The sequence below is a fragment of the Cyprinodon tularosa genome, unplaced genomic scaffold (assembly GCF_016077235.1).
Source record: "Cyprinodon tularosa strain WSP-4 unplaced genomic scaffold, ASM1607723v1 ctg171, whole genome shotgun sequence".
In the NCBI taxonomy this organism is placed as follows: domain Eukaryota; kingdom Metazoa; phylum Chordata; class Actinopteri; order Cyprinodontiformes; family Cyprinodontidae; genus Cyprinodon; species Cyprinodon tularosa.
In genome coordinates, this window is record NW_024038541.1 from 1,505,824 (window position 1) to 1,531,978 (window position 26,155).

At 36.8% G+C, this 26,155-nt stretch overlaps 1 protein-coding gene across 2 annotated transcripts; it reads right to left on the reverse strand.

Annotated features, from left to right (window-relative positions):
• Positions 1-1,840: 1,840 nt before the first annotated feature.
• Positions 1,841-26,155, reverse strand: cbwd (COBW domain containing). Of its 2 annotated transcripts, none has more exons than XM_038281512.1 (16): positions 26,003-26,155; positions 25,580-25,688; positions 24,160-24,246; positions 22,901-22,997; positions 22,308-22,399; positions 15,983-16,042; positions 11,897-11,934; positions 10,826-10,872; positions 10,608-10,694; positions 10,478-10,522; positions 9,620-9,676; positions 5,163-5,214; positions 3,587-3,655; positions 3,436-3,501; positions 3,210-3,336; positions 1,841-2,070 (listed from the first exon to the last, which is right to left on the reverse strand). In XM_038281512.1, exons 2-16 carry the CDS (start codon positions 25,680-25,682, stop codon positions 1,994-1,996), a joined length of 1,104 nt encoding a protein of 367 aa, XP_038137440.1. In that variant the 5' UTR covers positions 25,683-25,688; positions 26,003-26,155; the 3' UTR covers positions 1,841-1,993. The 2 variants fall into 2 exon arrangements, with proteins under 2 accessions (XP_038137440.1, XP_038137441.1); XM_038281513.1 differs by having other exon boundaries at positions 25,580-25,705; positions 26,003-26,107.

The following is a 26,155-nucleotide window of genomic DNA, read 5'->3' on the forward strand; positions in this document are numbered from 1 at the left end:
ATGGAGAAAGAGAAGCAATAGTTGCTCTTAATGAGGCCATCAGCATGAGAATCGAGAAGGAAACGGCTGAGCTGCGTGATGCGCTCTGCGTTTTAAGGACAAACTGCGTCCTCAGCTAAAACACAGAGAGGCCAACCTCAAAGTAAAGCGCTCCGACAGCGGATGCTTGCTAAAAAAAATACATTAAAAAAACACAAAACAAAACGAAAGCATCTACATTGCAAATAATCAAAGAGGGACAGCTCCACCTATTTCCCACTTTGCCTGTTATTATGTGTAAAAGGGCCACATGACTCGACCAATAAAAGCTTTCAAATAGCACGAGGATGAGATTTTTACAGTGCCTAACAAAAACCATGATTTAAATCCTGAATCCATGCTTTTAGTTGGTTAAAAAAGGCTTGCATGATAGACACCTACTTCATAAGTAAAATAAATCTAATCCCTTTAGAAACAGCGGTGCTTAAAAGTTTAATTGACCATAAGTGCAACATTGATCAAAACAAACATTTTGATTTGCATCATGGAGCTCTGCAAGGCTCAATTTAAGGTTCCCTCACTTTTAAATATTTGTATATACTATAGGGTGGTAAAGACACATGGCACTTTAATAGCTACTCTCTGATGACACACAGAATAATGCCACCAAATCAAGTCCAGTTTATCCTTTCTTATATATATATATATATATATATATATATATATATATATATATATATATATATATATATATATATATATATATATATATATATATATATATATAAATGTGGATGTTTAAACTTGAAAATCACAATTTTGGACACTGAACACAAATATTTCAAGTGTTATATTTTATCAATTTACATTCCTTAAAAACAGTTTTGGAGATTTTTTTTTTTTTTTTATCTGCACAGCCCTAACAAGTCAAATTTAGACTTCTATATTAGCTAGGAAACTGTTTTAGATGTTCTTAATCATGGTTTTACCGTATAAATTTAGTCCAATTTATTTGATTTGCTTTTACCTTACCAGTCCACATTGGGTCTCTTAGGTCCCCTGTTGTTACTTACATGGAAGCTACAATCTATCAGTTTATTACAGCCCACACCTTTGAACCAGAGTATCCCTAAATTTGACAGCAGTGTTTATTGCTTTTTCTCCCCAACCTCTTATACCTCTAAATTTTATTCCTTAATTTCTTCAACACGTTTTACTCCAATGTCTTTTTATTTGATCTTAATACATAAGATTGTTTTACTGATTTTCCCTCTCATTTTTTATTTGATCAAAAATGAAAACAATGTTTTTGTTTGTTTTATGGCTAAAATGCTTGTTTACAAAATTCTATACATTTGCAATTTTTATTTTATCCATTTCTAATATTTCACTACTGCAATTGATTTGTTTTTAAATATATTTGAAATTTTATTTTTGTGTTAAAATTACTGTCCTTCTTCTATTCATTAGGGACAATTTCTGATATTTTAAAATGCAGGTGAGATGTTTATCTCCTTTAACACCTTTTTCTTTTTTTACAATTGAATGCATTGCAATAGTGAGTCCCTCATTCTAACGCACGGTGTTGTCTTGATAATGTTTCAGAATTTTCAAAGCAAGGTTATGAGGTGTCATAAAGCTTAAACAAACAAGTGAGAGAACACAATATTTTGATGAAAACTTTATTTAAATACATTCAAAAATACAGAGTTGAGAAAGTCTGAGAAACTACTGCATCCCTAGAGAGTGTAATTACTCGCAGGTTAAACTTAGAGCCACCTTTAGAAACTATAATTCGTTCACCACAGTTTTTTTTATATATATATTGAAACATTTCTAAATTTCCTCAATTTTTTTTTTGTTAAAGCAGGTTGTGGTGAATCATCACAAGTTAAAGTTATCTTTACTCTTCATTTCACAGTAGAGTAGTATAGACTCTGTCACAGATGTAGTGCTAGATCTTCCATAACCTTTACTACCACACAGTCCCCTAGTGATCTTCAGAGAATACCCTTTAACTAACTTTTCCTTCATCCTTTACAACAGTAGACGTGAAAACCTCATGTAGAATGTCCTTGTCCAGGTTCCTGCCTGTAATGTAGAGCAAAGATAAACAGATTTGACTAAGCAGACTATATACACAAAATAAATGTCTAAAACAAAAGCATTCAATCCTGTTAATAAACCTTTTTACATTTTGACATTTTACAGTTACAAATGTTAGTGTGTTTGGGGGGGGATTCAAAAAAGAGCAATGATCTAGAAGTAAAAACGTTTTTTTTTATAGCTGTGTTTAGTGTCGTCTAGCTGAAGGGTTAACTGCCTCCCCAGTCTGAAGTCTGTTGGCCTTTTAAAGGTTTTTATAGAATATTGCCCCGCACTCAGCATGATGCTGCCACTATCATGTTTAATTATGGTGATATTTTATGCAGTGTGATGTGCAGTGTTTGGGTTTTGCCAAAGTTGGATATTGGATTCATCTGACCAGAGCCTTCCTTTTCCACATATTGGCTATGTGCCCTATAGGTGGCAATCAGCCCATTTTGTGGATTTCTTATTCCTCTTCTTCTATAGAGGCAGATTTAATGTCACTTTAAATAAGATACTTTCACTCACGGACATATGGCACAATTATATCGATGTTCCTTTTGCAACATATATTAATCCAATTGCTTCAGTTTTGTTTCATTAAATACAATGTAAAATGTTATTTTCTTTAAAAACATATTTCTAAACTTCGAAGAATAGTATTTTATTTTCAGGGCAGCATGCTATGAATTATACTAGAAATGGCAACAAGTGAAAAGTTTTCTTTCAGTTAGGTTTTGCACCCATAGTTCCTTCCAAGCAACTGTATTTTTTATGGTTAATTCTCTCGATGCATAAAATGAGTTAAAATATATTGAACTTTGTTGATGTAACATGACAAGACACTAAACTAAAGGAGTGTGGTTTCAATTTGCAAACACTTCAGAGACACTCACTGATGTATGCAGCTAATATAAAGAATTAATTTATAACACCTGAGTGTAATTTCTCTTGAGGAGCTTAAGTTTGAATATAATAAAACTAATAAAATGCATATTAAAAAAAAGTCCATGTCATTTGATAGAGATCCAATAGGCAACTTTGAGATTATTTATAACAAGTTTTCTAACATCAATGTTTAAAAATGGCTTTAATAGCGGATATATAAGTGTGTCTGTGAGTGTGTGTGACAGCTCAGCTACCTATAAAGACCAGCCTGTTTGTATGTGGGTTTTCCTCCCAAAGCTGTGGAGTCTCATTCAACTCATATAGCTCATGGACCCCCTGCAGCATCACTTGGTGGGCTTTACCTGGAAACGATACTATGCCCTGAAAACACACAAGTAAAACATTAAGCTGCCTCAAAGGAATCGTTTATCTAGTTAACAGATAACAAAACCACCAGGGAACTATTGTGCTTTGACGTACCTTCAACCGGATGACACTCATGGGTTCCCCTGCTTTGTTACAGAACTTCTTCTCCCAAAGCAGATCCTGTGACAGTGGAAAATACAGTTTTATGGTACCAAAGCTAATTAGCTAAGGCAAGTGGGACTAGAATTATAGATTGTGTCTTTACTTGGATGAAGGCATTTAGGGCATCCTCATGGAGGTCTCCAGATATCTCAAACGTTACGGTTAAAATACTCTAGAGGTGACAGAAAATATTCGCATTACATGACCTTTCCAGTAGCAACAAGGTATTAAATTTACTTGATAGTAATTTGCATTATTTTAGAAAATATAATCATAATGAGACAACTGGGAGATTTCCATATGAAATGTAAAGCTTTGACTGTGCAAAGTAGCCACAACTGTATTTGACTGCTGAAAAGCAAAACTGTAAAAGTTAATTCGATGCCTTGTGAAAGAGCTAAAACATGTATTTTTAAAAAAAAGATGTTTGCGGTTTACTGTGACTAACTGGGAGTGATGAACAAAAGATGCATTTTTTACGCCCCAGCTGAGGAATTTGTCAATGAACGTGTCAAAACTCACAGCCCCATTTGGGCAGCCAAAACCCAGCGACGGTGTCTCACTCTTTCTACCCCCCCTCAAAACACAGCCAGCCCTCCCTCCCTCTTCGATGCTTCCTCACCACATTAAAAGGATACCTTGCTGATATTTGGGGGAGGTTTGGGTTTAACTGCTAAGGTTAAACACTTCCTTGTCATTTGGTATAACAACAGAAAAAGAAAAAAAAAACGGCATTCTCATTTGCATGTAAAGAGAAGTGTGATGGTGGCAGTGGCGGTGGAGGTGTGGTCATGTGTCAGGGGGGGGTCCGAGGGACAGTGGAGCTTCATGCGGGAAAGGGAACCAGAGAGAAAACAGACAAACAATGGTGTTATTTACCCACCCAAATAACCCCCGTCTGTCCTCATCCTGTGATAAAAGTTCATGAGATGAAAACACAAACTGTCTGTAGCAGAGAGTCAGCAGGTGTGGAAATGACGCATGAAAAATAATTAAACAATGCAGCTATTGAATACAAATAATTGCTGACAACTTCAGCAAACTATTCAATAACCAGTTGGACTTTGCACATATTTTCACGTTACGGCAACAACAAAAAAAACATGTTATTGACATTTCGATGAGATACATCAACACAGTTCATGCATATTTGTAAAATGGAAAAGGATACACGTTCGTTTTTCTCTTTTCTTACAGTAAAAACTGAAAAGTGCCCAATGACACTAAGAAAAACTGACGATTAAAAAAAGATCCACTTGATTTGATAATTGTTGAACTTTGTCATTTCAAACCTGCAAAAATACACAACATTTAATATTTCTGCAAAGCACTAAACTTTCCCACTTAAAGCTGGGAAATTCTAGTCAGTCTAGACATAATTTAAAGGGTCTTCTGTGTTTAGGTTGTTTTTAGCTCAAATTGGCTTTATTTGTAATGTGACACGAAAACATCAAAAGCGTCAGGTTCATCACAACACAAAAACAGTAAAGCAGGGCGGGAGATTTCACTATGGTGTCGCAGCCCTGGGGTAATGCAGTGCTCTGTTTGAGCCCCAAGGTGCGAACCTTACCTACCCCCCTCTCATCCAGCAGGAAATGGTGTGCTGACATAAATTAGCAAGCAAAAAACATGGAAACTCCCTCAGAGATGTGGAAAGCCAAGAAGGACTGCATACAAACCTTGTCTAGGTGTGGTCTGGTAGGTTTCAAATGCTGGAGCTTCTCAGAAAGCCTTTCAGATTAGAGAAATAAACAGACCTGATGAGTTTCATGTTTCATTCAGCTATTTTAATATACTGGTAGAATCATTATCCTCAAAATGTGTGCTAAAACAAACTTTAGTAATAAATAATGATGGCTTTTATTTTTCTCTGGCTTGAGTATTGTCAAATAGAAAAAAAAAATTGTCTGCATGGATGGACTGAATTAAAGAAATTGATATACAATGACTAAAATAAGGAGAGAAAATCCCCAAAAAATGTAATTTAACCAACATATTTGACACCATTGAGTTTCTTCAAACAGAAAATTAAGAATTTTGTTTTTATTCAAATATTTAATATATTTGTTTTAAACTTTTTACCTTATAAATCCTTTTCAGAAATTCATCATGAATGCATTTGGTGGATTCTGCGTTTTCTTGTGTTTTTAGGACTTTTAGATCTGCATAATCTTTAGTTGTTCTTTTCAAATGTATCCTCATTAACTGCAAACACTGTGACATGTTCATCTGTGCATAATGCAAGCGCTCACAGACCAGTTTCTTTTATTCACAGCCTTTGTCGTCTGATCCATCCTGTCCCGCTGACTCTTAAAATAGACCAAAGATACACCAACGACTCAACATAGTCTCACATTTGGATTACTTTTCAGTTTCTGTGTATTTGTATAGTGTTCTTTTTGAAACATAACAGGCTTGTAGGAAAGCCAAGCAGAGGTGCAGTTCATAAATAGATAGTCAGAACTTTAATGTCAGAACAGATTTTTCACAAAATTAAACCAGGTTAAACAAAAACTTTTCCACTTCAGCAGATTTATATAGAGCATATTGACAGAGGAAAATGTTTTTTACAATCTTAATTTTTTTTTATATATTTCTTTTACATTCTTGATATAAATACTGCTCTAATTGGGTTACTCTGTTGGCTAAAGGCATGTTTTAGAGTCTTCAAACTCCAGTTAACGATTAATCGATTACTAAATTAGTGGATGATTACTTTAATAATTGATTTATCACTGTTTCAGCCCTAATAAATTTAAACAACATATTTGTTTGTTAAGCAGATATATATTTTTGTAGCACTGTAGTTTTTAAGGTGCGTAATGTCAAACTATCAGCAAACCGAGCTGCTAAGAGTCTATCTCTCTTTACTTTTTAATAGCAGAACTGCCATACATTCAAATAATTAGTTTATTTATGCAACTTTCATATGTTTAATGCCTAGACGTTAATTTGAGCTGTGCACTGCTTTGATACTTTAGACTCTGAACTGTGTTGTGTTTCTTCATCCAGTACTGGTCTGAGATTATTTTATGATATATTACAATAAATACATTCATATAAATAAATAAATGCAGTTTTGTAAAAGATGATCTCCCATTTATTTAGTAATAGGTCCATTGTAGTGGGCGGGACTAACAGAGTTCAAAGGAAGGTTTTGGTAGAGGAAAAAAAAAGCAAGCAATTCTTTATCAACTCATGTCACAGTTTTAGTGAAGGTTTTCCTTAATTAGTTTTTTTTTAAAGCTATGGTGCCTGGTGGTTACTCTAAATACTATAAGTATTACTGAACATTTTATAGATAAAAATTAAACAAAGCAAGAAAGTAATCTATTTTTTTATAGACCCTGCTTTTTAATCTTCTTTCTTCTTTTCTGCTTAACAGAAAAACCTTTACCCATTGCACTTAATCTCATAGCTGTGTCAATGCTTAATAACATTCCTAAATGGACCTGCGAATGCTTTACAAATGGCAATTAAATCCTCTTGGATACTGAGAACAGCTCCCAAACAAACTATTACCCCTGTTCTCTCTGACCTCACAAGGAGGCTAAATGTTGCATCCAGCTGCTTGAGCCCTCCGTGCTGTAAGTACCACACAGGCTGAGCTGCAGGGGGGGGCGCTTCAAACGGCCAGCATGGGGCTGAAAATGAGGAGGGACCAAAACTCAAAAGGCAGGGGGAGAGAGGCTATCTGTTGGGACAAGGGGGGCTCACTAGGTGCCAGTGGACACACACAGCTCTAATCCTCTGCAGCTGGTCAAGAGACACTGACTCGGGGCACGTAAGGCAACTTTAACACGGCGGCCGGTTCATTCACATGAAGGGATGAACACCAATTCTATTCATGAGAATGAGATTCAGCTGGGGGATACAACACGATGACCATCCTGTGGTGTGACAGCGGGACAATCAGTAGAAAAGGAGTCCGTTAATTAGAGAGAAGCATCAAAGGCTGCTGCAAAGGCAACTCAGACAATGTAGTAACAAAAGCTAACAACTGACTATAAATATTTCTATTCTGCTAGTTTAAGAAGAACACTAAATTATGTCATACATTGCAAAGGAAATTAATATAAACACTTTGTGCTTTCCTTAGCAGTTAAAACATTCTCACAAATTACAAGTACCTTGAAGAAAAGACGCAGACTTGATTATTAGATAAAATATCAGGTCATATCGATTGACTATTTGATACTCTATTTAAACGACAAAAAAAATTAGATTCATCTTTCATTGAGTTTTATAAAAAAAAAACAACAACAACACTGGCGATCTTCAGATAAGATCTGGAGTATCAGGTCACAGGTCCCTATCAAGAAATATATTAAGAAATTTGTAAAGTTGCAATATGTGTTCGGTTTAGGTTTCACAAAGGGCTGACTGGATTCAGAGGGTAGTTTTCATTTCAGTTACATGAAGCACATTTAAACTATGCTTCCCGTGAACATATTTGCTGGGTTGGGTGGGCCTTCACTGTCCACACAGGTATAAGATTTCAGTGACCAAAGACCCATTTCACTACCCTTTTGAAACCGGGCCAAGGTCAATCCGAGCACGCTAACCGAGATAACTGTTGAGTGTAAATGAAACGCAAAACTGAACCGTGCCAGCAATGTTGCCATGGCGCCGCCATTTTGGTTTGCTCTTTTACCTCTAGAGAGCAGGAGTACCATAGATCGTCACTAGGAGGCGAGGAACCGTGCTAGAGTGGTGCGTAAATGGTCTTAAGGAACTGAGCTCGGCACTGTTAACTGATCCAATAGATTAGATTAGATTCAACTTTATTGTCATTACACAGGTACAGGAACAAGGCAACGAAATGCAGTTTAGGTCTAACCAAAAGTGCAATAGCAGCATGTACTGGATAACTAATGGTTCCATAAATACAGGACATGGGTTTCAACTGAATACCATTATAAACAGAATCTTGCTAATAGATGAATATAATATATAGATAACTAGTGTTATGAACTAAATTTACAGCTGGATATGTACCGAATATAATATACAGGTGGATATTACTATAAAGAGGGTTTTTACAGTTACGTACAATAGCATATATACAGATGGATTTTACTATAAAATGAATAAATAAAGTTTGGACAGAAGCTATCTAAATTAAAGTGCAGTGGAGGGTAATTGCATATTACAATATGGTCATGGATCAGTTTTCAGAGGGTAGTGTAAATGTGCCTATAGATTACCCTTTTGAAACCATGCAGAGAGCGGTCCGAGCACGGTAACCGAGATAACTGTTGAGTGTAAATGGAATGCAACTGAACTGGGCTGTGCAAGATACAACCGAACCGCGCTAGATATAGTACTAGTTTAACAGTAGGGCTCAGCACGGTTCAGTTGTGTTTCAGTTCTCCGATGACAAAGAGCACATGAGCAAACCGCATGATCTCCAATTTACAGTCAGCTGACTCATTTTGCAGGTTTTCCACTGTGTCTGGCTTTGTAATTCACAGATCTCTTCACCTGTTCACAACACAAACTCCTTCTCAGGATGTTAATAATAAATGGCATCAAAATAGCATGGTGGGACCTGGGATGATGCTCTCAGTGAAATTTGGGAGGAAGACGCACATAGGTTCCTGAATGTTTTGGGAGCCGCCATTTTTGTTTGCATAACTCGCACCTTAAGAGCTGTAGTATCATTGACCACCGAAAGGAGGTGAGGAATTGTGAGATTTTTTTTTATATTTTGCCAAAAGCGGATGTGTTTTACTATGCAACTATTTCTGTCTTCCTTTTAGACCAATTACATTTCCACTAAATTGCTGCATAGTGCGACTAAAATAGCCCTGGTGTCTATCTCAATCTGAGCTACGCAAGTCGCCTGCAGAAAATGATGTTGGGTGTGATCATCTCCATCGACTCTAAATGAGCACTAAACAGCATGACCCCATGCAACGCAATTTTTATCAGATCAGACCAAAAAGATCATATTTGGAGTTTTCAGGGACTAAGTCTATTTTTTTGCTGAGAGTTCACATATTTACATAGTGTTTGCACACCTCAGCGACTCTGTATTTGTGAATTTTTACATTTCAAAAAGTGCTACAGCTTTTTTTTTTAATTAATGACTAGAACTCTGTGCATTAGAATAAAACAAAAGTGACCAACTCACTTCGCTCCATCCTTACAGTCAAACGAATGCAAATCCAACACTTGAGAGAGATCCACCCTGCAAAGAAGATTAAATACATTTTAGCTCTGGTCCTTAACTAGCCTTAAAGATAAAGTGAAGCAACCAACGATGAATGCTTTCACAATGTTGTTTCAATTAACCCTCACACTGCACAGCCTTTCATCCTACACCCACACTGCAAAAACAATCCAGAAAGAAGTAAAAAATGGCTTAAATTAAGTATATTTAGCCTTAATTTGAGCAGGTAAATAAGATGATTTGCCAATGGAATGAGTATTTTCACTCTTAAAATAAGATAGTTAGATAATATTTACTTGAAATAAGACGATAAAATAGTTTTTTCTTATTTTAAAAGGAAATTGTCTTGTTCCATTGGCAAAGTGTCTTACTTATCTCCTCAAATCAAGGAAAAACACACTTATTTTAAGAAAAAATAACTTATTGAGATTTATATTTTTTGCAGTGCAGGTCTGAGCTCTGCAGGAGGGCGGCGCAAAGCCTTGACACAAACCCGGACCTCTCATTTATACCAGCTTGTGTTAGGCCTCTGCAGGCTGGTACACACATTCAAAAACCGAGCCATCCTGCTGGCTCCGGGGTCAGAGAGCACAGACTTGTGGGTAACCAAACACCAACGTGCAGTCGATGTTTACTCAGGACGCTGTAGTTTGTGTTTGCCTATGTGCACGTCCCCCTTGTCTGAACTGCTTTATCTTTGATACAAAGATCTGAGCAGGAGTTATGATAACACAGCAGGAGATCTAGACCAGAGCAACATCTACTTAACCCCATCCTAAAGAATGACCCTTCATCTGTTTAGAAAAAAAAGGGACTTACCTTGATCTCTGAGTTTCCAGAATCTTTACAAGACCATTTATAGACCTATGGGTAAAGAAGAAAAACTATGATCATCAGCAGTATGAACATCTCTCTGACAGAGAATTGGTTGTGAGAAGTTATTATGAACCTGACAGAGTCTCGGACTTGGTTCAGTTCCTCCTCCTCCACCAGGTCTGTCTTATTGATAATGGTAAGATCTGCAAGAGCGATCTGTCTAAGGACATTAAATCAAAATAAACTCAGAAACCTCTATTCAGCAAGTATATAGGGTCATCTTATGTAGACGATACTCGCCTGTTTTTTGATACAATAAGTGAAAAAAGAGCAGCATAAAAGCTGCCATACCTGGCTGCTTCATTGACAAGTCCATCTGCTTTTTCCTCTTTTAGTTGCTACAAAAAAGATAAAAAAGTTAATAATAACAAGCATAGTTTTTACCATATAGGAAGATATTTTAAAACCATCTGAAAACAAGAAACCATCCTGCTGAAACCTGCATCTCAAAACATTCTCCTTTTAAAACTACTTTGCTGTCCCTCCCTTCCAAAAGATCGACTTACTCATGATCTGGCCCACAGCCACACACTTCATTTAATTCAACACCGTTTTATGTGATAGAGTAACTTAAAGTAGTATAAAATTATGAATTGACGGTTCATGGTTTTAAAGCCTTTTAAAGCTAAAAAATACCTCAAGCTCCGCTCAACGCACCCAAGGTAAAGGAGTGTTAATAAATTCACAGTGCACCGTGATAACAGAATGTACACCAAAACAAATAATGCAACAGGTTTTGGCATTAAATTAATAATTTTTAGTTACTTTAACACAAATGTTTATGTTATTTAATAACTACGTTGGTAAGAGAAGCTCCATCTTTAGATGGTCTGACTCATAGAACAGGTAGATTTTTTTTTAAATGACACGAGAGGCAGATTAGAGGAGGTGACAGCGCAATAACAATGGTCGCTGCTCTGATATCAATTACTCTGTCAACATGTGTTGGGTTTCCTCCTTCTCTCTGTCAGGATTTCCTTCATCTCACTTCACAACAGTCTGAGGACAGAACAGCTCAAATGCCATGAAATGCGTCACTTCACTGAGCATGACACCTCTAAATTAGAGCCCATTATCTGGGTGGCACTTGTCTTGTTCCTTTTAAGTAGCACAAAGGAGGCAGGATGTGTTTGTTCACTAGAATGATGGGGGGGCTCTGAGAGGTTGGACAGACACAGCTTTACTAACTGTACCATGGTAGGAAGGACAAACGTTCAGGTCGCCTTATTAAATCCTGCAACTGTATATTTTATATATATATATATATATATTTTTTTTTTTTTTTTTTTGTCTCTACAGCAAAATAATTCCAGATTTTGTTTTTCAATTGTGAACATTAAGAGAGATATTTCCACCACTTACCTGGAGCCCATACTTGGCATCAATCACCGTCACAATGCCTACAGAAGGGGTAGCAAAAAGGATTTTAAGCATAAAGCAAAGCACCAAAATTTGAATTCCTTCTCTCCTAAACCAAGGCTGCCTTTGGGCATCTGGCTGTGTTTCTCTAAAGAGAGAAAACCTGGTGAACAAATCAGTCTGAAAAGAGAGGACAGCTGAACATTTTGTTTGAGGAGCAGAAGATCATTCTTTCAAACATGTCAGACCTTTAACATCAGGTCAATGAAATAATAATAAATTTTTACTGTTTCGCAAAAAATAGAATCGGTTAACCAAATGTGATGTAATAAAAATGTAGACAAAATTCTGGTTAAAGTTTGTCACTTAAAGGTATAGAAGATTATCTTTTATTTCAGGGTGGATCATCTAAATAAGTGGTCCTCCTAATTGTCAATCATTCTGGTGATGTTTTTACATAAGACTGTCCTACGTGCTCGTCCCATTAGCTATCATTTTCTGCACATGCACACTTTCAGGATTATATATGTGGTGAGCTACGGTTTCAGACAGTCATAGAAGCTCAACTTTCTTACTGCGGTTCTTTGAAAATGGTTTTAAGAAAAAAAAGTGGCTATGAAGTGTATGAGAAGAAAAAAAGGCGTCAGAAGAGGCAGATTTATCCTGGAATGCTTTGCACGGAGAGCTCTCCTCACAAAGCATTATGGGATTTGCTGTCACAGCAGCCCACTGTCGCCATAGGCTGTGGCTACCAGACAGCGGCGAATAATAAAGATTGCACAGACGCAAGGAGGAGGAGTTTCGTGACCAACGGAGCAAATAGCACTGATCATGTGTCTGAAAGGTCAAATACCGTATTTTCACGACTATAAGGCGCATATATAAACGTCTTTTTTTCCCCTCAAAATGTGCGGCGCGCCCTATAGTGCGGTGCGCCCTATGTGTTACTGCGGACGTTGTTGAGACCGCCATGAGAACATTAAAGGGGGAAGTGTGGGCGTGGATTGTGTATAAAAGAACAGGTATGTGCTTTATGCAGAACATTGTTGTCTTAACAACCCTGAAAATGGCAAAGAGACACACCCATGAAGCACAGTTTAAACTGAAGGCTATCAGCTACGCAGAGGAACATGGAAATTAAGCGGAAGAAATGAAAATTGAACATTTTCAAGGAGGTCCATCGTGGTGCTTTCGTTTTATGAAACGGTGCAATTTTTCCATCCGGACCAGGACTACAGTAGCTCAGTAACGTCTGGCGGATTATAATGAAAAGCTGGCGAGCTTCCACTCCTACTGCAGCAAACACATCGCCGACAAACGCATCCAGCCAAGCCACAGCACCAACATGGATTAGGTGCCGCTCACTTTCGACATCCCGGTGAATCACACGGTGGAGAAGAAGGGGACCAGCACGGTAGCGATACACACAACGGGGTATGAAAAGGCGTTTTTTACTGTTGTGCTTGGCTGCCACGCAAATGGACAGAAACTGCCGCCTATGGTGATTTTTAAGCGAAAGACTTTGCCTAAAGAGACTTTTCCAGCTGGAGTCGTTATCAAGGCAAATGAAAAGGTGTTTTTTTCCACGCATCACTATCGCTGTTAATCTGTGACTCCATGTGTGCCCATCTCACAGCCGATGTGAAAAAAAAAAAAGGTGAAACAAATTAACGCTGTGCTCGCTGTTATTCCGGGAGCGCCGGGCAAGTTACGCCACAGTTTGTGGATGGATTGTAGATGCTTGGGCTAACGTGTCTGCTGGCACTGTTGTTTCGAGCTTTCGCAAAAGCAGGCATCGTTTCAGAGGAGCGACTCTGACAGCGAAGAAGGGGAAATTGGCATGTCTGATTTAGCGCAGCTGTTAATTCAGAAACAGTGGATGATGACTTTGATGGGTTTGATTAATAGTTTGTAATAAATACATGAATAAAGCACAATCATACTCAGTTTTGCTCTATTTTTAAATACGCAGTAGAGGTATTTAAACGTAGTAGAGGATATTTAACGGTATATAAAACCCGTGCCCTATAGTCCGGTGTGCCTTATGTGTGTGTTAAATACAGTAATGGCAAACATAACTGAGACTGCGCCTTTTAGTACGGTGCGCCTTATGGTTGTGAAAGTACGGTAACTAAGTTTGTTATAAAGTCCACTATATAGTCCCGGCTGTATGTGGACACAGTAAGCTTGTATGAGCTATGAGAACAGCACGTTTTAAACAGGATGAGCAAGGGGAGAAATGAGCGTGTGCATGCTCTTGCACGCAAATTATTTTTTTAAATGAAGGGGGCGGTTCCTCCACAATACCTTTAATTATATCTGGTTGAACATTTTTGGTTTCAGTCTGAGCTAAATATTCCCTTACTTTGGGTACAAAAGTCATTCACGTATAGGCTTTTTTAATTCTTTCTGCAACCACAGCTTTAATACATTTCTAGAACATTGATTGTGAACAAGCATACATCTACTGTATCCTTTCATGAACAGGTACAGTTTCAAAAATATACAAAATAAGTTCACTTAAACCACATACGACCTGCAGTGATAAACATGAATACTTCTGGCTGGACATTTTACTGCCTTTTTTTTTTACAGAAATTGTAAAGATAACTTTAACAAGATGGATTGTTAAACATATTTTCAACAGACTTTCCTTTTTAGATTTTTAATGTTGCCTCAAAGGTAACTGTTTGGGAAACGGTTACCCTGAGGTAGTATTTTCACAAACAACAGAGGAGCCATTAAGGCTTCAGCACAGCCTAGCTAAAATGGATGCCAATGTTTATTTAACCCTCAATAAACGAAATATGCTGAAATATTAGCTGCCTGTTTATGTGGCAAAGTTTAAAATGTTTAAATTTAAACTGATTCAAAGCTTTATGAATCAATGCATTATATTTAGCCTAGTAAAGTGAAACCAGAAAGCAGGAGAGGAAACCAGCATCATTATTTTGTTCATATGTCAAGCGCTGACTGACTGATCCATAGATTACAGAGCAAAAATATTCGCCCAGTTTACACTACCCTCTGAAAACCAATCCCTGCCAAGCTTGGATCAGTTAACCGTGCCGAGCGCAGTTCCTTACGACCATTTACACACCATGCTACGGTACTACTGCTCTCTAGAGGTAAACAAGCAATCAACATGGCAACACCCGTAACATTTAAGGATGTTTGCGAAGAGTCAGGCAAAGAAGGCAGCCTTTGGTGAATTTACTTTACAGAGTTGGCTTTTGGGAAGTGGATACGACAAATTATAGTCTAATCAGGGCTTACAGAAGCAGGAAACAACGATAGGAGTTGAGGATCATCACACTGCTAAGCAGAATCATCATTTGAAATCGGTTGGCACAGTAGGGAAGCTAGGGAAGGATATTTATGAATGACTGAAATTTCATGATTACAGAGGCTGACTGTAAGGAGATGACGCAGTCTGCTCATACACTCTTTGTTATTAGCCCTTTAAAGCCCGATCCAAGAATAAAACAAAACAGAAAATTACTTTTTTTTTTGGTTTGAAGTCGTTATTTGGCCGTTTAACAAAATATGTAAAAAGAAAAAACAGAAATACATTTTTGATATTAATATTGCATATTGCAAAAGGCCACCACAATTTCTGCCAAGTAGAAAAGACAAACACTCAGGAGGGATTATGTCTGAAGCTCACTGCGATGGTGCTTTAAAACTGTTCGAGCCAAAAGTGTCTGATTTTCATCAGGATCATTAAACTAAATAACAGTGGAGCTGCAAGCATATTGCATAGCCTTCATGTATAATTTTCATCATGTTTAGATCAGATAAATATAAACATTTAATCTTTACCTAGAAATTTATTATTTATTTTTATTGTTTCCACTAACAGGTCAAATACATTTTAAAGCAGTAAAATCAAAGAGAAAATGTAATTAATTAAGTAAAATTCACATCCAATAGGTGTAAAGGTAAACTTTAGACTTGAATAGGTCTTTATTAAATTTTATTTCATTCTTATTTTTAAATGAGGGTTCTTAAAAAAAGAGAGCACATTTAAAGGAATATGCAAAGCAAGGACATACTGTAAACTACAGAGAGAGATTTTAAAACTCCTACCATCTAAATAGACGTCACTTCCAAGTTCTGCGTCAACCCAAAACATGGAGGCCACAGCTCCTGCAAAGAGGAGTATATTAAAATGACAAAATAGCAGAAAAAACATTAAACTGGACTTAAGGACAAAGATCTAATTCATAAGTTTATGAGCTTGTGCATCTTTTTAATGTTAAATATACTATTTACAGTAAAACTTTACAACAAGGGCTAAAGATGCAACAAATGAGACCATTCACTGTGAAGACATGAATGATACAAACTCTAAAACACACGCACAAAAAACCCCAAAACAAATGTAACAGAAAAAAACTGCAAAAGAAAAAAAAAATGCTGCAATCAGATAAATAAGATACAAGCAACAGGAAAAATGTTGCAAAAAAAAAACAGCAGTGATTTCACCAGACCGCTAGAAGGAGTCAATCACCAGGCTATACAGGTGCTGGTCATAAAATTAGAATATCATGAAAAAGTAGATTGATTTCAGTAATTCCATTTAAAAAGTGAAACTTGTATATTATATTCATACATTACATACAAACTCATATATTTCAGATGTTTATTTTGTTTAATTTTGATGATTACAAATGACAACAAATGAAAATCTCAAATTCATCATATCAGAAAATTAGAATATTGTGAAAAGGTTCAAAATTGATGGCCCCTGGTGCCACACTCTAATCAGCTAATTAACTCAAACCACCTGCAAAAGCCTTTAAATGGTCTTTCAGTCTAGTTCTATAGGCTACACAATCATGGGGAAGACTGCTGACTTGACAGTTGTCCAAAAGACGACCATCGACACCTTGCACAAGGAGGGCAAGACACAAAAGGTCATCGCTAAAGAGGCTGGCTGTTCACAGAGCTCAGTGTCCAAGCACATTAATAGAGAGGCGAAGGGAAGGAAAAGATGTGGTCGAAAAAAGTGTACAAGCAAGAGAGATAACCACACCCTGGAGAGGATTGTGAAACAAAACCCATTCAAAAATGTGGGGGAGATTCACAAAGAGTGGACTGCAGCTGGAGTGAGTGCTTCAAGAACCACCACACACAGACGTATGAAAGACATGGGTTTCTGCTGTCGCATTCCTTGTGTCAAGCCACTCTTGAACCACAGACAGCGTCAGAAGCGTCTTGCCTGGGCTAAAGAGAAACAGGACTGGACTGCTGGTGAGTGGTCCAAAGTCATGTTCTCTGATGAAAGTAAATTTTGCATTTCCTTTGGAAATCAAGGTCCCAGAGTCTGGAGGAAAAGAAGAGAGGCACTTCATCCACGTTGCTTGAAGTCCAGTGTAAAGTTTCCACAGTCAGTGATGGTTTGGGGTGCCATGTCATCTGCTGGTGTTGGTCCATTGTGTTTTCTGAGGTCCAGGGTCAACGCAGCCACATACCAGGAAGTTTTAGAGCACTTCATGCTTCCTGCAGCTGACCAACTTTTTGGAGATGCAGATTTCATTTTCCAACAGGACTTGGCACCTGCACACAGTGCCAAAGCTACCAGTACCTGGTTGAAGGACCATGGTATCCCTGTTCTTAATTGGCCAGCAAACTCTCCTGACCTTAACCCCATAGAAAATCTATGGGGTATTGTGAAGAAGAAGATGCAATACACCAGACCCAACAATTCAGAAGAGCTAAAAGCCACTATTAGAGCAACCTGGGCTATCATAACACCTGAGCAGTGCCACAGACTGATCGACTCCATGCCACGCCGCATTGCTGCAGTAATACAGGCCAAAGGAGGCCCAACTAAATACTGAGTGCTGTACATGCTCATACTTTTCATGTTCATACTTTTCAGTTGGCCAACATTTCTATAAATCCTTTGTTTTTATTGGTCTTCAGTAATATTCTAATTTTCTGATATGATGAATTTGAGATTTTCATTTGTTGTCATTTGTAATCATCAAAATTAAACAAAATAAACATCTGAAATATATGAGTTTGTATGTAATGTATGAATATAATATACAAGTTTCACTTTTTAAATGGAATTACTGAAATCAATCTACTTTTTTATGATATTCTAATTTTATGACCAGCACCTGTATGTGACCAGACTAATATGGGACAAAACAAGGGTGTAACTTTGTGATAAAAGTTGGTGGGGACGCTCTAAGGGTGGTGGCTGATAGGGTTTATATTTTCCAAAATTGAGCTCAAACATATTTATTGAATGCTTTCCTATTGTTGAGACAACAAGAGAACCGCAGTACACATATTTATATTTATAGACAGATGCCTGCCTTTAGTGCATTATTTATAAAGGGCTCAAAAACATTAATGTATAAAAAATGACGAATAACAACCGATATCCGATGCCAACAGCAATATATCCTGCATCCCTAGTATGGACACAACTTCAATTCCATGCATCCATCCATGCATGGCTTCCCTTTAAGCTGCATCAGTGATTATCCTCCTTTACAAGCAGCAAAATCTAATATAGAAATTTGTCCCATATGTCGTTGACAGCCAAAGTCTATATATTGAACCTTATATTTCAAAAATCATTTATACGCTGATTTGTATTATTTGCGCTTTAATTCTTGTAGGTTTCTTATATTTTAATTTTAAGTCTGTGTCCTGTGAGTCTGGTTGTCTCTGGGTTGCTGGCACAGCTATTTCTGAGTCTTGTTGAACTACAAAAGACAAAATTATATGTTGAATTTTAGTATAGCATACCGTCGTTTTTTTCTTGGAGACATATTTTATTGCATGTTGCATATCCCTGTAAATCTGTTTCACCTTTAAATCTGCAGCTGTCCCTAATTGTGTCTCTGCTCTGCTTAAAATCAGATTTATGAACCTGTCTACCGATATAATGATGCCAGAGAAAATCATTTTCAGGAGCTAGGAATTAGAATTAGGAGCTATAATTTGCACAGAACCTAGATTTCCCAGTATTACAAAAAATGTTGTGGTAGTAACATCTGACTTGGTGACTGATTTCCTCTGTTTTGAAGCTAGATTTCATTTTTCTCTCTTTTTTTTTGAAATCATGCAGCTTTTTGTAATCACAACATATTTGCATTTGCTCCTTCCTATTTTGTATGATTGCTGCATTTTTCTGTTTTCAGGCCTATTGCACTATTATCAATTTTAGAATTACGGTTTATTTTGCTGATTCCTTAAGAATTGAGATCTATAAATCAGCAGAGAGGTTCAAGGAATATTACAATCATAATTAATTTAATTTAAAATACCCTCTTGACCTTCTTTTGTCAGACAAAATGCTAAAAAAAATTGACACAGCTTGAGAAGGGTATTTTAAACCACCAAAATGTGAGATGTGATGCATGCCTGTTTGTATTTAGAAATCAATCTTCTTTGAGCATTTCATATTTAAACTATTCTTTCAGGCTGAGCTCAGATAAACAGATAAAAGCAATTTCAGAGGCTATCAATTGTTTGAGTCCTTCTGGTACATTTGGTTTGTTTCCATTTCACACGTTTGTCAAACTGTCAGCAGGATGAGTAAAAAAATGAGAATATTTGATGGATGCATAATGCTCACAGTTTTTAAATGGCATGTTTCAAATAACTTATCCAACCTACTGCTGGACAGAGCAGAGGAGAATCCTCCCAGGACTCTCTATGATTGACAGAGCTGTCGGGGCCAATGACGGGCCTGTCGGGGTCAATAACGAGCCAATGACAAGAAAGAGGAGCAGGGACAGCCCCGGTCTGAGTCTGCTCTGTTTGTTTTGAGTGAGAGCTGGGATGGCGACTGTCTGCCTGTAATGCTACCTCCTGACACCTGTCACTTAGCAACATGCCACAATGCTCGCCCTTTAATAGCCTAAAGCTGATTTCAACTTTACCAACAAAGTGATGAACGGACAGTTAGACGCCTTCCTGGCTTCCCATTGGTGTTGCTGTCACAGAAAAACAGCTTTAATCTTCACCTTATCAGAAAATGTCCAACTTTTAATGGGAGATTTTAAAAGTATCAAGCGAAAATATCAATTCGAACATGAACAACAAAGAAAAAAGTATTTAATAAATGCTGAATCTTGAACCATCTAAAAAGGGGGAATATTTTTTAAACTCTTGTATAACTTTTGATGAGTGAAATTTAATAACATTTTATAGCAGTAGTTTCACAAAATTTTTAACCCCAAAGTCTGTTATTCCCCAAGAAAAAAAAATACTATTTTGAAAAAAGGTTTTATTTTGAACTCAAAACAAAGCCCACTCACAGGAGCTGTAACATTCTCTTTCTATAAATTTTTGTTTTTTTATTTTTATCAACCAATCAGCTTATTCAATACATCTTTATTATTTTTAGGAGGCACAAACTGATAAAACATAGACAGGTCCGGTGTTCTGTCAGATGAGCATACCGTTTATCCCTTTAGTTTTGTACGAAATATAAACTGTAAATTACTTTAACGGGTGCGTATCCCTTTAGTCATGTACAAAAAAACGATTTAATTACTTACTTTTTTTGGTGTTTTTTAAGCATATGGTGATCTCACCTTAAATTGTTTGTTTTTTTTGTACACGACTTAAGGGATACATGCCCGTTGAGGTAGTTTAAAACTAAAGGGATAAATGCAAATCTGACGTTTTGCAAATGCGTATTATGGGTATGCTGGTCTGACGAAGTATGCTCATCTGACAGAACACCAGTTATCCCGAGCTGTCTCTGCAGCTTCATAATTAGGTTGCTGGAGGACACCGGGACCGCTTTTCATCATTCTTCCTGTATTTTCCAATTTTGCATTATTTGTTAACTCAACTACTTACTGAGACATCAAACCCCAATGACTTCAAATACAGATGATCAATTTGGGACTGTAATTTAGTGTTTGGTCCTGTTTCTTTCCTAGATATACAGTAGAAAAAGGCTCCCCTTTTTTCTGTTTATAACTATATTTGTTGTCTTTCATCCTTCCTGACATGAAAACCAAATCAGAGCTCATCTGTTAAAGTGTTTCTTCCCCAGACAGATCCACCTATGGAACTATTTTACTGTTACCTTTACTAACATACAAATTATTTATGGATCAGTGCTTCTATGTTACTCTTTTATGGCTGCTTCTATCTCCTTGAACTCTTGTTGTTCTCGGCATATGGCCGCTCACACTGAGTCTGGTTCTGCTGGAGGTTTCTTTCTGTTAAAAGGGAGTTTTTCCTCTCCCCAGTCGCTGCATGTATGCTCGGTATGAGGGGGTTGCAGCAAAATCAACAACTGGCCACTGTCACCACATCGTAATCCAGGACAAGTAAATCCTAAAAACTCAGGCCCCGTCAACACGAAGTCAAAACGAACACGAAACGCTGATATTTTCCAAAACGTTTGTCGTAAAGACGGAGACGTAAAATAAATGTGAGCGTCCACACGAATGCATGAAAACGCTGCAAAATGTATGCCAGGCCTGTAAGTGGCGCTGTGGTGCCAAAGCAAAAATAAGCGACGAAATGTTGGGCATGCGCACTAATATTTATACATGTTTGCCCTGCGGGCCCATTTTCGTGGTTCAGTCAAATTCAGGTGCTGAACTATGTCGTCGATATTGCTCTGTTCTTCCTGGAGATATTCCAGAAGAAGAAGATTCTGTTGTAAGCCCGACAGCAGGGTGAGTAGCATTAGCAGCAACGGCGCCATTGTTGTTGTGATACTGTGTCGCGCATGCGTGTTTAGAGGCGACGCTATGACGCATGCGTGTAAAAAAAAAAAAAAATGCGGTTAGAGCGTAAAGATGGAAACGCGAAAACGGCGTTTCGAAATCTTCCCACTCTGAAGGCTGAATAAAAAAAAAATCATTTACAGACCCCCGAAACGCCGGCTTCGTGTGGATGAGAGGCTGGTTTGGTGAAAAATGTGTGCGTTTAGGCCAGGGTTCGGCTTCGTGTGGACGGGGCCTCAATGACTCAGCTGAGTCTTATAAACTTTAATCAATCTATGATCTGTCTGAATTTTTTTCTTAAAGGTGTCTTGAGATCAAGTGTTGTGAATTTCAGCTAAATCAATTAAGTTAACTGAATTACACATAGCATAGAACAAAAAAACATTTAGGTGAGTATAGATTGGTGACAACCGGGTTGGAAGGGAAATGACAATTATGTAGATTATGAAAGTTACAAGATGAAGATTAAAACTAAATCCTGAGCCAACGGTTCCCAATCTTTTCCTGCTGATGTCCCCTTTAGGTACCAGTCTTTCTTCAGCAGGGATTGAAGCATCACTGACTAAATAATATCTTTTCTGGCCAAAGTTGTGAATACAGAGAAAATGTCCCATGTAATCCCTGCAATCACAGTGAAACTAGTGTTTTATGAAAATCAAACCCTATTATGAATTTAGCATGATGTGTGTTACCAGGATCAGCGAGTCCTGTAGTTTCTAAAAGGATGTAGTCAAACTTTCCTTTCTTCTCCATCAGGTTCTCTATGGCTTTAAGTCCATTATCCCTGAAGAAAAAAATAAATAAATGTGAAAAACCATTACTCATCATTTAAAAGTCTTTATTTGAAAAATACTGAAGTGATCTTTTCTTTTCTAAATCATGCTATAGAGATTAATAACCAAAACCAAAACTTTAAAGTATGACCAGCAATCTTTTTCTTCCGGTATGGATAACTGTGAAGCAAAAAAGTAGTTTAATTTCCCTTACATTCCCCTGTTAAGATCCAATTAATTAAATGGAATGAGGAAGGAGGTTAAATTAAATAGTCGCTGTTTGAGAACTTGTCAACTTTGGTAGCAAGTTTCAAAAGAAGCTTCAAATGTCAACAAATCCTGGAGGTAAACATCATTTTCTTTAACATAATAAATCAATTAGAGAAACCATTTGTTCCAATTTTAAGAAACAAGAATAGAAATATTACTTTTTTCTATGCAATTCTAACAATTTATAAATGAAACAAATCCTAATGAATGCATTTGAAATGAACTTCAGTTCCAACACATACTTAACAGAGCAGCAGAGGCAGCCGTTTCTCAGCTCCAGCCACTCCTCATACAGTTCTCCTGCCTGGCTCACTGCAAGCGACTTCTCAAGAGCGCTTCCTGCAGGAAAAGAGAAAAGGTGCAGGCGGAACAGAGGAAACAGCTTTCAGAAATACTATAAAGGTAAAAATAAAACTTCAAACTTTTTTAAAGTACATAGTGGTTTATAGTATATATAGTGCTGTTTCTTTTCCCTTTTTAATAACCAGATTATCTCAGATCAGCTGTATTTCAAACTCTTGGACTTGTTTAATTTGAATTGGATTGTCATAAACCAAATACAGATTTTTGAGAGCACCCTGATGCATTTCAGAATCAGAATCAGAAATACTTTAATAATTCCAGAGGGAAATTACTTTTGTTACAAGCTCCAGTTACAGTTTTATATAAATATATATATACACACATCCAACCACACAAGATAATAAAGATAAAAATAAAAAAAGATAAAAATATATACACAATATAAATACAATATATTTAATATTCTTTTTTAAAACACACCACAGGTCCGGCTTTAAACCAAAAATGCAGATGGTCTAGATGTTAAACAGAAAATCAGTGCAGTGGCAACTCTAAGATACTTTTAAAAACAGAGAAAAATACGATTTTATTTAATATGATATAAATCAAGGATCATAAACTGTTTATGTACTCTATCTACTTTTTGAATTACTATCCAGAATAGTAATCCAAAATCTCTAAAAGCAAATTCTACAATTTTCTAGAGTACATATGATCCCTTCAAATAAATGATAATTTGAAAAATGCTGTCAGAGGTGAACTGTAACAATAACTTTGTACCATTCCCATATGGTACCCATTCCCTGCATATAATCTAAATTCCCTTAGAATGGACACAAAAAATAATCTAGTCATTATCTATCTATCTATCTATCTATCTATCTATCTATCTATCTATCTATCTATCTATCTATCTATCTATCTATCTATCTATCTATCTATCTATCTATCTATCTATCTATCTATCTATCTATCTGTGCTCTATTTTGGGCTATATATATCAAATTTGAATTAAGCATTAAAATATGAATAAAGCAGATATTCTAAAGCTATCAACCTGTTTAAACTCTGACATTATAAATAAAAACAACAATGAAATCAAGCACTTTTGGAACATAAGATGCTAAAACCAAGACAGCAGACTGTATGTGTTTTCAGTTGGTTTGTTTGTCTTCTATTGTCTGATCCTCGTTATTACCTTCTCCAAATTCATTCAGGATCACTGCAATCCGTTTGTTGTGTTGTTCTGTCAAGATATAATTCAGGAGTGTGGTTTTCCCTGCTCCTGTAGAGAAAAGTTTAGATTTTAGTGTAGAAATATTGAAGCAGAAGAAGGAAAGTAGATATAGAGTTTCGTTTTCTGTTTTTAAAAAAATCTGAAAACTATGATTAGAGGATTTGGGTTAGGGAGGATTCTGTCTAAGCTAGCATGGGGGAATATGTTGGTAGGACTTTTATTTGTCATGCACTCTCTAAATAGAATGGCAAGATACAAGACCACAAGTGAACTTTCTGAACTACATTACAATGCACATCCCCCTGAATACCCTACCCTCACCATGAAACACAGCAGGACAATATCTTCCCACGGGGGTTCTTTTCTTCAGCAGGAACAGGAAAGGTGTGAAGCAACCTACAGGACAATTTTGTTAAGGTAATCGGTTCTATTCTGCCAGTGAATCTGAACCATGGTCCGTGGCCAGTTACTCTACTGTAACAGACAAACCAACTGCTAATTTAGTGCTCATGCATAAAAAAAAAAACCCTGCAGTCCTGACAAGTCCTTTCCCCAATCCATCTTTCCTAATTTTCAGTGTACGAGTCGTAAAATGATAACTAATTTGTTACTAAATAACTAAATTGCGGTTAGAACAAATTCATCCTCAACTATAGCTGTATATAATCTGTAAATCTGCTATTATCTGTCATAATTTATCCTGTATTATAACCCTACTAATATAAATATAATCCATCTCCTAAATTTCCTGTATAATTTGTATATAATTCCAGTTTGATTTATTTTATAGCCTCTTACAATTACTATCTGTTTATATTTACCATTTACAGTCAATCCATTATAGTCTCTGCAAACATGTAAATAAATATTTATATCCTGTGTTGCACTTCTGGATAGATTCAAACTACATTTTGTTGCTATGTGCTTGTGACAGTGTAATGACAATAAAGTTAAATTCTATTCTATTCCTAAATTTCCCCTCCAATCATTGCTGCATCAATGTCTCAGTCAGATCTATTTGAGAACCTTGTGTTGTAGCAACAAATAGTGCACATTGTGACATGTGAAAGTCAAAGTCTGGAGCCAAATTAGAGTCCAATTTAGAGGTTAGATCAAATATAAACAAGACTTTTCAGATTTTATCTGTAAAATAATATTTTCAAAAGTATAAGTTTATGTTCGCCAATGAGATGAAAGTATGTGAACAGCCAGTGAAGTTGTGGCTGTGCCCTGGTAAAATGGGTAAAAGTTTAATGCGTGTGGATACACTGGTGAGATGCCTGTTAGATTTCATCTAACATTGAGAGCTGGCAATCCAGCACCTTTGTCTGAGCCTTTAATCCCCTGATTGGCTCATTGCAGCTATGAGTACAGATCTCACCAAGGTATCCAGTTATGATGGTGACTGGGATCTGCTGAGCTGGGGGACCTGGATCGCTTGCGATGGGCACCAACTCTGGACAATCATCCTCCTCCTCCATCATGTGAACCTAATGAGCAATAAGATCTAATAAGAACAGCTTTTATTAATGCTAATTCAACAGAACGGCTCTTAAGGGTTAATGACTATTATGTGTGAAATCCGGTTTTCTGTCTGTACAATTCAAGGCAGGTTTATTTACTAACAAAATATTATATATAAATATTTATTTCCTAAAGCAAAGAAGTTAGTCATTTAGATATAATCAAAAGCAATTGTTAAACAGTAATAAAGAAACAAAGTACAGACAGTTTATCTCTCTACCACAGCGGCAAAAAAACAAAACAAACAAGACATTGATTTACATAAAACAAGAAGAAATACCTCGGATTGAACGTTTGTCCCTCAAAAAGCTTTGCAGCTCTGGACTTGTGATTTTGACACTGTGCCACACTAACTACACTCCGGTAGACTCGTTAAGCCGCACCAAAGGTTCCGCTTTTTACCACTACTTTTAAGGTTCGAGAATTATTAATT

What these genes read in the sequence shown, in the direction of transcription:
- cbwd (XM_038281512.1), bottom strand. Translation starts at nt 25,682, where the DNA reads ATGATGGAGGAGGAGGATGATTGTCCAGAGTTGGTGCCCATCGCAAGC. An exon ending in TACAGGACTCGCTGATCCTG is followed by an intron (nt 16,043 to 22,307) that starts GTAACACACATC and finishes TCCTCTTTGCAG; the next exon opens with GAGCTGTGGCCTCCATGTTT. An exon ending in ATGCCAAGTATGGGCTCCAG is followed by an intron (nt 10,873 to 11,896) that starts GTAAGTGGTGGA and finishes TCTTTTTTGTAG; the next exon opens with CAACTAAAAGAGGAAAAAGC.